Here is a 16,937-nt window from a genome sequence, read left to right as displayed (position 1 = left end):
TGTATAGTCCAATATCACAACAGAGTGTCTCATAGTGCTTTACAAAGTTCACTGAAATAAACTAGAAGTGTAAGCGAACAAACAATCTAATAAAGAGTCCAGCAGTCGATGAGGCCAGTGGATCAGTCCGGTGGATCAGTCCGAGGCATCACCTGCCCTTTATGACCCTCCTTCTTCAGGAAGGACAAACTCAAAAATCCATAGGAACCAGGGAACCACATCAGCAGAACCAGGACCAGGATCCATAGGAACCAGAGAACCACATCAGCAGAACCAGGACCAGGATCCACAGGAACCAGAGAACCACATCAGCGGGACCGGGACCAGGACCAGGACCCACAGGAACCAGAGAACCACATCAGCAGAACCGGGACCAGGATCCACAGGAACCAGAGAACCACATCAGCAGGACCGACCATATGACACTGTCCTCCAAAGAACCATGACAGCGTCAGCCCAAATACAGAATATGTGAATATTATTATGGATCCAGAGCAGTTATTGATGTAACAACCCTGACAAAGGGCCCTCAGTCTTAACAAAGAAGTTATTCTAACTAAATCCATAGCTTTCTCTAACCCTAAACATGTTGCTTTTGTGCATAAAACCTACCCAAAGCTTACCCCGGCAGTGTCTGATCCAAAAATTCAGTTTTTCTATCCAGTCAAAAGGGTGTCAAATCAGAAAATACATATTCCTCTTTTATATTCACCTTTCAAGACAACGGGGAAAAAAAAATTAAGAACAGCCAGCAGCATCCTGCACAAGGACCTGAGGCTCTGGCAGCAATATAAACGGGAGGCAGCCCATGAAATGCATTAAATCCAACCAATATCAACCCAACACCTGAAGAAAAACAGTAGGCTGCTTCTCACACAAGAGAGCTGAAGTGCAGCTGTTGCATTAGCTCAGCCCACCCTTTCTGGCAGAGCCACCACTCCTTGGCGATGTAAAACGAATCACTAGCTGTTGGAAGTTTGAGATTTCTCCCAAGAATGTCACCACTGACACCCAGTTAATGATAATATAAGGGCCATAGGCTCGGTCGCAACCGTGTTAACTCGTTCCGTGATAACTGGTGACTTAGCGGACATTTCTTTAACTGAAAATTCTCAAGATTATAACTTCAACGTTTCTTTGGGCTTAAATTACTTGATGCAGGTTTGGGAAGGATCGAAAAGAAACTACACTGACTGCACGGGAAATAAACAGCGCCGTCTTGAGGTTGTGTTGCCTTGTGAGCCTTTGAAAATAGAATATAAACGGACATTGTTTGGACAGTCTTTGTGTTCCCTCTTACCTTAAACTGAACCTAAAACTTGTCCTTTCCCAAACTAGTCCTTTCTGCAATAGCTAACCAAAACCTAACCCTCACCCCTAACCAGGGAACAGTGTCTGACAGTAAATGAGGTTTGATACAGGACTGTTACCAGGAACTGTGTGGTTTCATCACTCCTTCTTCCACGGAGCAGCAATAAGCACAAAGAGGATATTATTTAAAACAGATATTACAAGTAAACAATGGGGTGGTGCCTTCTTCTGTTTCTAGTGTCAGTAAAGGCTTGTAATACTGCCTCCACTCCCCCAAATACAAAGAAAGAATAACCAGGATGACCAGGTGACCCCTGTGGTCTGATGAACCGCTCTTCTATCATGTGCTGACATGATTTGCTCTGTTCTCTGTTCTCCTCGTCCTTCTGCATGCTTGTCCTTTTGTTTTGTGTGTTTCATGTAGTCTGTCCAGGTCTTTGTGGTTCAGTTTTATATTTGGTGCTGAACCCCCACATTACAAGGGTCGCTCCCACTCTGTGTCTCTTTGTGGTCTTTTGAGGGTCCTGAGGTTGGATCATGGAGCCTGGGGACCACTTGGCCTACAGTTCTTAGATGGCGCGGTGTGGGACTGATGAGTCCTCTCCTTATCGCCACAATGCGGCCTACTTGTGTTGTACTTTTTACTCCACTATCTATTTTATTTTATTTATTTATTTATTTATCTAACAGGGATGGTACACATTAATGAACATTTCTGTAAATGTGCCAGTATTAGCGTAAGGAAGCTATGTTTCAACTGTTGTCCCTGGGCAAGGTGTAAAATGCCAGCAGTTCACATTCACATACATATTAGACACAATTAACCTTTAAAATATTAACAAAACATCTAGACAGACGATGGTGCATGGGCAGGTGATCCTGCAGCACAAAACATGACAGAGGACAAATTGAGGAGACATGAAAACAGAAGAAGACGTGAGAGCCGACCTGCAGGGCTCTAGTGTGGACAGTGCTGATGTGATTTCAGACCGTTTTTAAGTTCAGTCTTCAAAGTGTTGTATGTGGGGCATTCTCTTATGGGAAGGGGTCTGCTGCTTAATCACCGTGTGAATGGGTATGAATAGTCTGTATTCCATCCACAAAATCAACCCAAACAAACACTCATTCAGTAAACAGAGGTTCTAAATTCAGAATGGACACAGTCTTAGTGTGGGGAATGTGGTATAATCCCTCCAGCCTTTTCTGTCTGGACGCTTCAGATCCTTACTGCTTACTGCTTCAGATCCTTACTGCTTACTGCCAGACGCCTCGGGGAAGATGCCTTACTGGGGCTCGTGCCGTACCACACCGTGGTTAGTCATGATAAAGCATTAAAGCACAGAATGAGCTTCCAACTGGAGCATCACAAAGTTTGAGAACCTGTGCAGACAGAAGAGCTCCAGTTTTTAATTTTACTGAGTTCTCATCAGGAGGTAATGCCGAAATCCTGCATTGAACACAATCCTAGTGTGAATATGAATAATGTGTATTATAGCTGAATGATTGAATGCTGCACAAACTGTATTGCTACTTCTTTTATTACCTCCTTTGGCAGACCATCTTCTTAATTAAAAAAATATTCAGATTTCGATAAAAGTGAAAGAATTCAGCCAAAGAACTGGATTAATAAAGCATGTAAAAACCCTCAGGGTTTGTAAGAGATGAGACAGGTGAACATCTATTATCCATTTCATATTCTTGAAGCCAGTTTCAGGGGCAAATTACCCAGTAAAACCTGAGCCCTCTGTCTCCCACTGACTCCTGCTGGTAAAGTGATAGCGTGTTATTTGATTAACATGGTGGAACATGTAATTAGCAGGCCGAGCCGAGCGCTCCGACAGGAGACTCAATCCATTTACCATTTGCTCCAATCTGATTAGCTCTGGATGCAGCATGAAAGGCTTCATGACTTTGATAATGTGGTGACAGAACACATCCTGTTGCAGTACATTAACTCATGTCACCACTCACATCACATCCCCCCCTGACAGATATTCCCTCGCTCCAATTACTCACTCTCATTTTCTTTTTCATTTTGTCCTCACCTCGTCATGGTAAAGACAAAATAAGGAAACTCCCAAAGTGAAACTCTTCAAAGCCACCAGATGCCACTGAGGAAAACGATAATCTTACCGCACTACACACGAGACTATGTGTGACTTTGGTGTTTTAAAGGGTTTGTTTGGTGTTTTTATTTCAGAACCAGATCCAAAGTCACACAATAACACAAACGAACTAACCAATTGAACTTGTGTGTAAAGTAAAATCTGTTTCTGACAGGATCTTCCAGGTCTCTCTCTGTAGGGATCTATAGGATTCCTGTCCATACCTGTACATTTCTGAACCAAAGTGTGAATATCCCATAGTGTAAATATTTATTTCATCACAGCCATATATTTATATTTATATTTATTTTTCTATTGCTATTTTTTCTTTTACTATCGCTTCTTTTCACTCTCCCTGTTCTATTGTTGCTGCTGTAACATGAGAATTTCCCCCTATGGGGGATCAAATAAAGAAAGTCTAAGTCTAAGTCTAAGTCTAAGTCTAAGTCTAATGCTGTCAGACACCTAGAATAACAATCTGAGCCTGTCAGTGGCTAAAACAAGTATTATGTTGCAGCCATTGCAGCCCATCTTGCGGCTGGTAGCTGAGGTAATCTACTGGACATCCAAACTTTTTGTACCTACTAGTCACTCAGACACCAAAATAAGTAAAAGTGGGTTCCAAGTTTAATGATACCACCGCTGTAAACACTGGAAGCCTCCTGATGGACTGTGTGAGATGTAAATGATGAACAGGAGAAAAGAAACGAGTTGCAAATTCAGTTTTTAATGGAATCTTCCCGGCTGACACGGATGCATGGCTGCAGGCGTAACCCTAATCATGTGGAGAGCAGGTATTTGCAGATGCTGAATGAATTTAATCTGTTTTTTGGGGGCGGGGTGGACAATTTGAAACAGTCTACATTAGGAAGCAGCTGCAGAGACAGACAGGACAGAAGTATTGGTGTAACGTGTGTGTATTAATAAATCATTTACAGTCCAAATCCTGTTCTGTGGACATGGTGAGGAGGACAAAGATTGCTGAGGAAGCTCATGATAAGGAGGTCATAGTGGGTACGACTGAGAGAGATGAATCAGAGATGAAGTTTTTCTCTGAATGTAAACACACAGGAGGACAGTCATTTCATTTCCCACTGTTGTCCATGCTTTGCTGTACGTAAAGTGGGCTTTTTTCTTTTGAAAAGTGGTTACCAATGGTTACTACTGATGTTTGAGGACAGCAGCTGAAAAAACATACACAAATAGAACAATAAGGGAGGATAAATATGGTGGATAAATGATAACCAGTTTCAACAAGACTGTCCTCCTGTAAAAGCAGAAAAAATAGAAAATAAAGACTGAAAGCTGGAGAAGGCCGAGGGACTGTTTTCATCAGGTGACACTCAGCTTAAACCTGTGTAGTTAGAGTATAATGATACTCTACGTGTGTTAGGCCTACCCTTTTAAAGACGCTTGATCCACAACTGTGTGCTCCAGATTTTATAGTTGCCAGATTTTTGGATGATTTTGAGGAATATGTGCTTTTTGTGGCATTCTGACTGGAGGATAACAGAGTGTGCTGATGTCAAACGTTCACTTAAAGAGATTTAAATATTTGCTTCCCAAAGCTGTTGATCTGCTGCACATACGTGTGTAAGAACCCTTCTGTTCTCCAGCTGTGTTTATTCTGTATAACTGTATACCATCTGTAATTGAAACATTCTAATATAATGCTCTAAGTATCAACGGAGCCATAAATAAATAAATTAATTAAACTGTACTTCCCTAATATACAACACCGCCATCTAGCGTATGATAGAACGCGTTACGTTTCGGACGTAAACTGCTGAGGAGTGAGGCTGCCATGACGTCATCACGTTTACGCTGACGCTGTTGGACTCTGGACTGCACCGGAGGGCAGTTAGCCTACTAGTTGAGCACACTTTTCAACAAAGTCCTGCAGTTCAATAAGGTATGACCCGAGCCGTTTTGATTCTGGCATGTTTGATTTGCTTTGCCACAAGTTATGAAGTGACTCGACTCTAAGCGGACACAAATATCAGCTAGCAATGCGCAAGCTAACTTCCCTTGCTAATCCATGCACGCCCCCCAAATCACACTCAAAATCGGACTATTTTAACTTTTCTTTCCTTATGAGCTAAGTATAAAGGCGGGTGAGTGTGTGTGTATAGATTATCTGAATTTTTAATCATGGTTTGCACATTTCGGAAAATGAATGATGCGTCTTGTGAAAAGCTGTTTGGATTAGTAGTCATTTTTGTGGTCGCTGCCCCTCATGTTAACGTCATCTCTACTGGTGTTGTATGCAAAGAGAGGCTCAGGTCAGCAGCTTCACAGTTAATCAGTGTCATGTGTCTTTTGAGCTACAGGTTAGAAACTGCAGAGTTCATTGTAAGTTAACTTATTTCCTTTCATCTAATAATGGCTAGCTGATTTGCAGAAGCTGTTGGCAGCTCCACTCCGTCCGATTGATCTATTTTTACATGCAGCACCAGCGACATGTCTGCAGCTAGTTTATTATTGACTCTTTTGTGTGAGTCAAAGTTTTGACTGTCCAGTGTTGCCCCCCATAGAACAAAAAGTAGACCTCCATTCAATTCAATTTAATTGTATAGCCCAATATCACAACAGAGTGTCTCATGGTGCTTTACAAAGTTCACTGAAATAAACAAGAAGTGCAAGCGAACAAACAATCTAATAAAGAGTCCAGCAGTCGATGAGGCCAATGGATCAGTCCGGTGGATCAGTCCGAGGCATCACCTGCCCTTTATGACCCTCCTTCTTCGGGAAGGACAAACTCAAAAAACCCAGTGGGAAAAGAGAAACCTCCGGGAGCACCACAGTGAAGGAGAGATCCAGCTCCCAAGGACGGACAGGCTGTAGCCTTGGACAGACACACATCCATTGGCTGATGGAGAACCACATCAGCGGGTCCAGGACCAGGATCCATAGGAACCAGGGAACCACATCAGCAGAACCAGGACCAGGATCCACAGGAACCAGGGACCCACATCAGCGGGACCGGGACCAGGATCCACAGGAACCAGAGAACCACATCAGCAGAACCAGGACCAGGATCCACAGGAACCAGAGAACCACATCAGTGGGGCCAGGACCAGGATCCACAGGAACCAGAGAACCACATCAGCAGGACCAGGACCAGGATCCACAGGATCCACAGGAACCTGAGAGATGATATGTGCACTGCATTTAGTTCAAAGCTCTGTAATGCGTTGCTTCACCTTTTGTTCCTGAGATCATGTCAAACTATCTCTCAAAACGTTATTGGCTGAATGCTGCACTAAAAGAGTTGCCGTTTGTTTCTTATTGTAAAACACGTTGAATCAGTTTGATGGCAGTAGTATCGTATCAGATTCGGATATTGAGGATCTTTTTTTCCAGGTAATGATGTGTTTACTGTGTTAAAACGCCGTTCTCAACCTGCTCCTGTCTTTCTGTAATCAGAGATGGCCCTCACACAAGTGTCCTCCAACAAATGTGCTGGTGGCTCCCAGAAGGTTTTCGAACATGACAGGTAAGAATCTAGGTGACCTCTGTTAAAGACTTGTGACACCCACCTGAGGAACTATGAATTCATGTGTGTTTGTATTTGTTCCGTGCAGCGCTGAGCTTAAGTGTAAGATGAAGTTTGCTGTCTACCTGCCCCCCAAAGCTGAGACTGACAAATGTCCCGTCATGTACTGGCTCTCTGGTGAGTGTAGAGCACCTCGTGTGAGAGCTTCACAGGGAAGAAATGCATGGGGGCTGGGCGTTTTGAGGAGGGAGGAGGAGGAAAATACATTTTACCACCAGCTTGTCTGTTTGCTCAAGTTTTCATTCTGTGTTTCTCTGCAGGCCTGACATGTACGGAGCAGAACTTCATCACTAAAGCTGGCAGTCAGCTCCCAGCTGCAGAGCATGGCATCATCATCGTAGCTCCGGACACCAGCCCACGTATGATAACACAGACACACACCTTTACTTAAGTCCCTTTCCTGGAGATCTACCCCCACTCTAACCCTAACCACTCTTTGTCAAACTCCAGTCTTAAACTTGTTTGAGCAGCAACTCAAACTTTTTACATTAGGACTCTTCAGTTTAGTTCCTTAACTGGGGTCTCTCCAGCATGCCTTGCCAACCAGGAGAAAAGATGTGGTTTTTGTCTTTCTTTAACCCTTCAGAGTCTAGGACCGCCACACGGCGTCAAAGTCACATGTCGCATGTTTGAAAACGTAAAGCTGTGACACAAGCACGCAGGTGCTCAATTCAAAGACTGTTGGAAAGCGGACACTTCAAACTTTTTACAAGTGTTTGAATTTTGTTGATCGGCCTATTAAGACAAAATTTATGAAGAGCCGAAGTGGCGCACTACAGCTCTTCTACGAGTCAGAAGATGCTGAATCTGGGGAAGAACGTTCTGATCCTGAGGAAGACTCCTTTCAGAGGATGAAGTGGATGCTGCGCGTGAAGACGAAGGAGAGGAGGTGTCCGCGCAGACCCCCGCTCCTCCAAAGATCCAACTAGTTCCTGCTCGGATTTTGTGTTTCTTTTGCACTTTTCCATACAGTGTGTCCATATATTATGTCAAAATAAATAAATACTTGTAGAATCACATAGGTGAGGTTGTGCTGAAAAGAAAGACCCAAAGAAAGGCAAGAAAAAGGTAAGCTGAATGGGAAACACAAAGGTCAAATGAAAAGTAGTAAAAAGTGCCATTTTACCCCAGACTGTGAAGGGTTAAAGGACTAAACTAAACTATGAACTATACATGATGGGTTGTAAACAGAAATGTGTGAGTGTAATAAGTGCAGTGCAGTAATTTGTGCCACTGTTCAGCCACACGTCACTGAGCAGCTTGTTTAGTTTCCCATGGGCCTTTTCATCATGCTCGTTGAGGACTAGGCTGGAGGCATTGGGGGGGGGGTTGTTTAAAATTGTATTTCAGCATCACGTATTAGAAGGAAGGCACCCCCGAAACTCCACTGGACTTTGTGTTCCCCAGATACAAAATAAAGAGATGGTAGGCAAGCACAGCCACACCTACCTACCTCTCCTTAACCCCCAAGCAGCCCACTATATCCTTTATGGAAGTCACCTGGTAGGTGCCCTTGTCTGGAAAGAGTGGCCCTCTCTGCAAAAAGAATAGAACAGAAAATAAAAACAAATACAGCTGTCACTGTAGGAGAATCTTCTTTCTTGTGCCAGTTGATTTAGAATGACCTGTAACGTGCTCCTAACACATTTTGCGGGAGCAGTTTTTGGAATGCTTACATTGGGTAAACATCTGAAATGGCTGTCTGCAGGCTAGCAGCAGCAACACACTCCGCCACTGGAGCACCGTCATGCTCTTAAGTGTCCTTACACCTGCAACTTTTCCAGATTGCACAGAAACATCGGCTCCTTCGCTCACTTGACCCTCTGCTGCGTAGAAGAGCAGAAGAGCGACTACTCTTCGCCACTACTTGACATTCTCCCTGACCCATTCCTGTTAGAGGCCAGCCAAAATGGGGGTAACAAATGTCATATAAGACAAATGCATTACTTGAAAGGTTGTGACCTTTGAAACAACGTGTAAAAATCACAGCTCTGGGACAAACACATGAAAAACCAGACAAAACTCCCCGCAGGCTCTCAAAGAGAGGGAAACTATTACTTGCCAACCACACTTTGCTGCAGCTCGGGCGCTCGCTGCGTTTGTTTTCTCTCAACAACTGGACTGGCAGTTTAAGTGTTGGCTGCTGGCCACTGTGTTCTGTGGCTCTTTGACAGCTGGCTCCAGGCTCCAGGCTGGCCACTCTCACAGTTGGAGCAGTGCATGACTAGCAGGAGCCGAACAGGGATGGGGGTATGGATCATCCCACACTGAGAAGGAGGTGGGACAGGACAATGGAGAGGGTTTGGATGTGATTTGGAGTGATTAATTTAGAAGCCAAGAAAAACCTCCTGCGAGGTCTTAATTAGGTCTTTATTATTTATTTTATTATTATTTCTTCGTTGAGTTCACACCTGTGTTCTGCATAGTGACACTCCTGATGTGACTGCTGACAACATCTGGATGCATGTTATTAATGACGTCCAGACATCCGCTAGAGGAAACAGCTGTTTTCTTCCTCCTGCACGAGGACTGATGCCTCCACACATCCTGTTTAGTGAACATCCCATAACAATATGATCCTGAGCAGAAGCTTCCATGCCACCTGTTGTTCTCTGCCTTTTTTCCAGGACTTTTCTATCTATATCTCGCACAGTTGTTCCAAAAGAACCTTTCTTACTTTTCATCCTAATGGAAAGCTGAAGGCACGTGTCTCCATCTTTAAGTGTGACCGGCCGCGGTGGAGACAGTCCTGACTTTTATCCGATGCTCTTCTCTTGAGTTTGTGTCTGGACCTTTTGAGATCTTCATCAGTGGACAATCTCTCACACAATCTAACTTTGCTTGGGTTTTTCAAATCTTCCTCATCACTGAACAATGATACAGCTTAGACTTGGATTATACTCTGGTCCCAATCCTGCATGGTTAGATAATTCCGATTCAGAGGAATCACTCTCCTAATTGATGTAGTCCCAAAAAGTCTAATCATCTGGAGAAAATGAACATTACAATGATGTTGCGTGTGAGTGGTGATAATCTGTCACCATTCAGGATGCCTTGATTAGATGTAGCAAAACAATGTCTCAATGCATCTTTGTGGATATTCATTTTTGATTCCCATACTTCCACACTCTAATAACCTAATCATTAATACTTATACAGTATTAAAAAGTTAACTTATAACAACAGAAGCACACGAACCGACAGTCTGGCATGACGCTCCACAGAATGTTGACTATTGACTTGGTGCAGAAGACACAGATTTTTCAGGAGGCTGATTCCTTGTCATTCGTTCCGCCCACACTTCCCTGAGAGGCTCAGCTGCCTGCAATTCATGCATCATCTCTCATCACCTCTGTATGAATGTAATTAGTGACACTTACACCGTGGGTCTCAGCATTGTCAGAAAGTTGCAGACGCTGTTCGGAACTCCACTTTCATCCAAATCTCCCATCATGTTTTGCACATTAGAGTCCACTGTAAAAGGTTAACTGGACAACAAGTGAAAGACCACGTTTTCAAGTCAAAAAGAAAAAAAACAAGCACCAATTTTTTACATGTTGGCAACTGTCATTCTTCTCTTTCTTCTCTCTGAGTGTACATGTTATATATTATTATTATTATAATATAATACAGCTCCTCACTCTGAGTGTACATATTGTTATATATTATTATTAGTAGTAGTGGTATTATCTGTATTATTATCATTATTATTACTTTCGTGTTTGAAGTTTATTCCCAATGAGTTTGAAGTGTGATAAGTTTCTCACTCGCAAAATAAATATTGCTAACATGTGGAAGGGGGATCTCTTTTCCTGCTCCAGCTCACCTGGTTCACATCAGTTGGTCATCATCGGGCTTGTGCAGAGCTTGATAATGAACTCATCGTTTGAATCAGGTGTGTTGGTGCAGGGAAACATCTTAAACATGCAGAGCATTGGGCCCCCAGGACCAGGATGTGGAAACCTCGGAGGAGAGGGATGAAAAATTGTAATCCTATGAGATGCAGTGTTACAGTACTGAAAGAACGATTCTCAGCCCCAAACTGTTTCCCATCCTGCATCAGGTGGCTGTAACATCGAGGGGGAGGATGAGAGCTGGGATTTCGGCACTGGAGCTGGTTTCTATGTTGACTCCACGCAAGACCCCTGGAAGACCAACTACCGCATGTACTCCTACATCACGGAAGAGGTGGGTTGCATTTATATGGACCCGAACTTTCACTTTTACTTTCAGCTAACTAATGTTCTGGATGATCTCTGTCTCCTCCTCAGCTCCCCAAACTGATCAACGCTAACTTTCCCACCGACCCGGACCGGATGTCCATCAGTGGTCACTCCATGGGTGGGCACGGGGCGCTCATCTGTGCCCTGAAGAACCCTGGGAAATACAAGGTACTGTGTGTCACTCAGAATTGGACCATGTTGAGAACCTCAGAGTTACTGGCTTAAACGAGTGCCCGTTCAAAGTGTGTCTTCAGATTGATTAGTCGCACTGTGAGACACGTCAAAGGAAAATATCTGTCCACAAATAATTAGATGTATTATACTAATTCTAATATTATAATATCAAACAAATAAATAAAATATAATAAAGTTAGAATCAGCTTTTACATTATTCCCTAACAAAAACACAAGTTGTGTTAGACATTGTTTAGACCAACATCGCCACATGTTCTGACGTTCTGGAGTTTGGTGGCTTTGAGCAGAGCGAAAAAGATTCTGTTGCAGCCATCGCTGCGGCTGAGACAGTCTACTGGGCCAAGGCCAACACTTTTTGTACCCACCAGTCATCTCAAACCCAAACTATGTAAAAACTGGGGCTAGGTTTAAGTTTAATAACCTTTAATAAGTTGGTGAAAGGACATGCTTTGTAGTGCATGTGCTCGCTCCTGACTATTATTTATATTATATCTATATATATACATACACTACTCACAGAAAGTTAGGGATATTCAGCTTTCAGGTGAAATTTCAGGATGAACCTAAAATGCATTCTAACCTTTCCAGGTGAACTTAATGTGACCTTCTCTAAACCTTTGAATGCACATGTCCAACTGTTCAGTGTCTCAGTACTTTCTGCACCAGCTGCTGTTCTCTAACAAGAAGCTTAACAGCAACATTCACAACAGGTTTGATCCATGAATCCACCAATACATTTCCTGCTTCAGTTAGAATTGGTATTTAAACAGTCCTCCTCATCCTGCTGTTCACATTCTGACATCATGAGACCAAGACGACACCTAACAGTTGATCAGCAGCACCTCAACACTGGAGGCTTCAAACAGGAAGTCCTCAGACGGAGGTGTTCACTGAGCTTAGAGGGTCACAGAGTGTCATCAGGAGGTTGGAACAGTGATACAGAGACTGGAAGAGTCACAGAAAGGAGAGGAGTGGACGTCCTTTGGCCGCATCCCAATTTATTGAGACACTGAACATGTTTTGTTGTGGTATACCTACCACTGTTGGTAGATTTTCTTCAAATACATTGTTTAAGATGAATAAAATCACCAGTGCATGCTTCTACTTAAATGTCCTACTTTCATGATATAATATCACTGTAACATTCACTTTTTACATTTTCCATATATTTCAGCTGAAAGTCGAATATCCCTAACTTTAGTGAGCAGTGTATCTACACTATACTATTATTTGTCTGTATGTGGTGGTGGTGGTATGTGGTCTTGGTGTGTTGAGGAGAGCTGTGTGGCCTATTTACTTTTGATGGACTAGCAGAAAGCACTACAACACCTTTGCCATGATGTTTCCTGGTGTGTCTCCTGCAGGCTGTGTCTGCGTTCGCTCCCATCTGTAACCCCATGCAGTGTCCCTGGGGACAGAAAGCCTTTTCAGGATACCTGGGCTCTGACAGGTCCACGTGGGAGGTAAGATCACTGCAGACTGCGCTCCTGATAATAACTGTAATAACTACACGCCGAGCTTCTCGTGGGCCCGTCGTCCTCCTCCTCCCCACGTCGCTGTGAGACGTCTGCAGAAAGCTGAGTACAGATCATTGGAGCTTTGATTTAAGTCCTAAAGTAGTTGGGTTTGCAATTCTTTTATTTGTAACTCACTTTTTATTAGTTTTTCCATTTTTACTTAAACAGTCTGAGAACCATGAAACAAATATAAAATATATATATATATACATATATACATATACACACACACACACACACACACACACACATATATACACATATATATATACATATATATATACACACACACACACACACACACACACATATATACACATATATATACACATATATATACACACACACACACACACATATACACATATATATATACACACACATACATAATAACATACAAATTCTTACATACCAATTCTATATTGTATTCTATAATACAAAATAATTATAGAATTCATCTTTCCAAGAGAAGAATCTAAGAGACATAGGCTAAGATAATAAAACACTGACAGCAGTGTAGGTGTCACACATCACTATATAATAACCATCCTTTATGTTGCCAAGATACAAGTCCAATACATCATCATGAGAGTAGCACACATCACCATCCGTTCAGCCTGTTCCTTTCTGTGTAATATTTCATCCATGAAGGGGCCCCATGTCCTCTGAAATATATTTAGTCTATTATTAATTTTAAAGATAGACTGTTTATAATTAGTCATTTCTCCCAACCACTCACTAAAAGGTACGGTATTCTCAGTTTTCCAGTGTCTAAGTATGATTCTGCACCCCGTGGAGAGGGCCAGCCTACACCACAGGGTAGTTAACAGGCTGTTAGTCCCTCCCCCCTCACACCTATTCCTAATATACAAAGTACAGGGTTTGGGGTTTTCAGTTCTAACCAAACTCCATCTTGGTGACTTTTATTAAACTTCATGCAGATATCACAGCTCAATGTAAATGAGGCAGTGTGCATTAGTGCTGTTGTAACCATAATTGGCACTACGGGCAATAAGTGGTGTCAGTGGGCAGGTATGGCTCAGTGACTACCATGGAGGAGCTGCAGGACTGGATTTGAGTGGCCTGGATTTAGAATCTGTAGGTAAAAAGCATAGAGAGTATAAAAGTGGACGTGCCTTAAACCTGCATCATGTCTGATGGCCAGCGAGGGGCTACTCTGCTGGTTGCAAAAAGAAATCTGAATGAATGGAAGTCAATGAGAAAACGAGCCTACTTCTCATCAACACACTAGGAAAATGTTACCTGAAGTAATAAACCAGTGAGAAGTTGGATCTTTCTCAGAATTTCCGTAGACTTCCGTTTGGAGCCAGTGGAGTCGCCCCCTGCTGACCATTAGAAAGAGTGCACGTCTATGGCACTTCCACATCGGCTTCACTTCTCAGACTTGGGGTAGCTTCTCCTCCTTTTATACCATCGATGTCACAGGGTTATTGACGGCATATTCACACTGTTTCAGCGATGTTTTTGGATTCCACAAACCCCAGGTTCATTAAAACCTTTTTTCTGTGAAAGTGAGGATGAACCAGAACAGCAGCAGTGTGGCCGGACAGCTCCGTGAAGCTGAGAGGAGCTGTAGATTCACTGATAACTCTCTGTCAGACCTGAGATGAATGTTCCACCAACAAACTCCAACTGTCTCTTTCAGGCGTACGATGCCTCCGTGTTGGCGGCGGCGTACTCTGGCCCTCAGCTCGACATCCTCATCGATCAGGGCCGTGACGACCAGTTCCTGTCTGCCAGCCAGCTGCTGCCTGACAACCTGATCGCAGTGTGCTCCGAGAAGAAAATCCCTGTTGTCTTCAGACTGCAGCCGGTCAGTTCCTTTAGACTGTGAAAGTAAAAGCTCAGAGTCTTCAGTCAGATCTTAGGAAGATAGCTGATGTTTGGTTTATAAAGCAACACGCATGTGACAAATTATACCAAGTTCAGATAGAAAATAAAATGTTATCACGATATGGAAGAAGAAATGCTGTGACCCACGTCTCCAGTCTGACAACCTGAGGGTCTAAACAGTATTTTAGTAGCATGTGTGTTAATATCAAACCAAAGGGCACAGAGATCAGCAGACAAAGCTAGAGACATTCAAAAGCTTAAAAGATATCTGGGGTTGATAATAAACCCGTTAATATCTAAAAAACACCAAAGCCTTAAAAACAATTTAAATAACAAATGCTACTGTTTGTTCTAACAGACTGACAGACAGTTCTGTATTTCATATGTTATTGTATTATATATTATTTTATCGTTGCACGCTGCTGCCACCATGTGGTCACACTACTTAGTGCCTTGCTTCCTGTTTGGATGTTGAAATTATGTGCAGGTTATTATGAAGACGGTGATTTTTACTTGTCACTATTGAACAAACAGTCTGATTCAAGAAGTCCTGTGAAGCCTGTTTTATTTATATAGACCAAAGTCACGATCTGTACAGCATATAACACCGTCTGTCCACGAAGCCTCGATTTGGATCACGAAAAACTCCCCAAAAACCCTTTTATCAGGGAAAAAAAACCCTCCACAGCAGAGGAAGGATCCATCTTGCAGGACAGACAGAAAGAATAGATGTGTGTGCAGAGGAGACCTACAAAATAACAGTACGCACAAACTACATCCCATGTTTATTATAGAACTTGTTGGAATGAGCCAGTTTCCTAGTCAGGTCTGTGCAGCCCACAGTGTGCAGGGCTGTGGTAGAGATGCTGCCCCAAACAGGGATATTAGTGGAATATTCCTTTTAATCAGCCATGTAAACCGCTTAGTAGGAATCATGTCTGTTCAGAATATTTAGGGCAGAAACGCAGTGGATCTGTAACGTTGTGTTTCCTCCTGCAGGGCTACGACCACAGCTACTTCTTCATCTACTCCTTCATGCACGATCACATCAAGCACCACGCCAAGTACCTGAACGCCTGATCCGTCACCACAGAACACGGCTGCTCAGCTCTGGTTCAGACACTTCACTTTGACCCTGCTGGTCAACCACAACCCTTTCTGCTCTTTATCTGTCTGACTTCCTGCAGAATCTGACTGAACCTTCAGTCTAAACAGCACTTAGAGTCTCAAATAGAAACAAAAACTTCTTTTGTGTAACTGAGCCACAGTTATTGGGCAGTATTTCTTGGATAAGACAGGAAGTGTTCCTGTGACCTGACAGCGATCATGTGGATTTGTCTTTGTTGGTTGTGGAAAAATCACAGCTGTGTTTTTTCAGAATAAAATCCTCAGTTCATTGTGGTGTTTTGTTCTTATTGAAGTTTGTTTAGTTAACACTTGAAAAATTGACTGCAGCTGCTGAAGTAATCCTCTAAACATTAACATGTTCTTTATAAGATTAGAACTTGGAGAACTTCAACAGGTTCCATTAAAATAAGGAATGGAAACATTGAAATGCTCTAACAAAGACAGAGACGTCAGCAAACTGCATAATCATTAGAGACTAACCTCAATCAACCTTTATTTATAGAGCGCCAGTTCACAACAGCGTTATCTCCAGACTCTTTCCATAAAGAGCAGGTCTAGACCAAACTCTTTAATTAGAGAGAGACCAACGATTCAGGAATTCAACATGAAGGATTCAAGAATCCCCACATGAGCAGCATCAGGTGTTATATTAGACAACAGTGGAGGAAGAACTCCCCTTTAACAGGAAGAAACCTCGAACAGACCCAAAATCTCTGACAGGACTCAGTAAACTATTCCTCTTTGTTTTGGGTGTGTCCCCTCAGAGCATGATGGGACACACATATTAATGAGTGCACAGACAGAAATGTAGATTGGTAGTTTTCAGGTCTGTACGCTGTAAAGTCTATTTATTACTGAGGTTGTACTGGACTCCATTAAGCTGAGGTGCTTCCAACGTGTTGTCTTTTGTTTACTTCCATAAGATAATGAGAATATAACTGTTTAGAACAGCACCACCATCAGAAATGTGGGAAATCAGTCAGGTTTACATACCGAGGACAAAGTCAACAAAAACTGAACATTAGAACTTTGCTGAGGTCGAGTTAAG

General features: G+C 42.7%; 1 protein-coding gene across 1 annotated transcript; it reads left to right on the top strand.

The window, feature by feature from the left end:
- Window positions 1–5,221: 5,221 nt before the first annotated feature.
- Window positions 5,222–16,162, top strand: esd (esterase D/formylglutathione hydrolase). The gene is made up of 9 exons (XM_070838094.1): window positions 5,222–5,328; window positions 6,843–6,912; window positions 7,001–7,089; window positions 7,233–7,331; window positions 11,036–11,160; window positions 11,244–11,363; window positions 12,755–12,853; window positions 14,574–14,741; window positions 15,761–16,162. The coding sequence occupies exons 2-9, from the start codon at window positions 6,845–6,847 to the stop codon at window positions 15,839–15,841; spliced, it is 849 nt and encodes a 282-aa protein (XP_070694195.1). The 5' UTR covers window positions 5,222–5,328; window positions 6,843–6,844; the 3' UTR covers window positions 15,842–16,162.
- The last annotated feature ends 775 nt before the right edge of the window (window positions 16,163–16,937 follow it).

The sequence above is a fragment of the Pempheris klunzingeri genome, chromosome 10 (assembly GCF_042242105.1).
Source record: "Pempheris klunzingeri isolate RE-2024b chromosome 10, fPemKlu1.hap1, whole genome shotgun sequence".
Classification (NCBI taxonomy): Eukaryota; Metazoa; Chordata; class Actinopteri; order Acropomatiformes; family Pempheridae; genus Pempheris; species Pempheris klunzingeri.
This window is presented reverse-complemented; position numbering and strand designations above follow the sequence as displayed.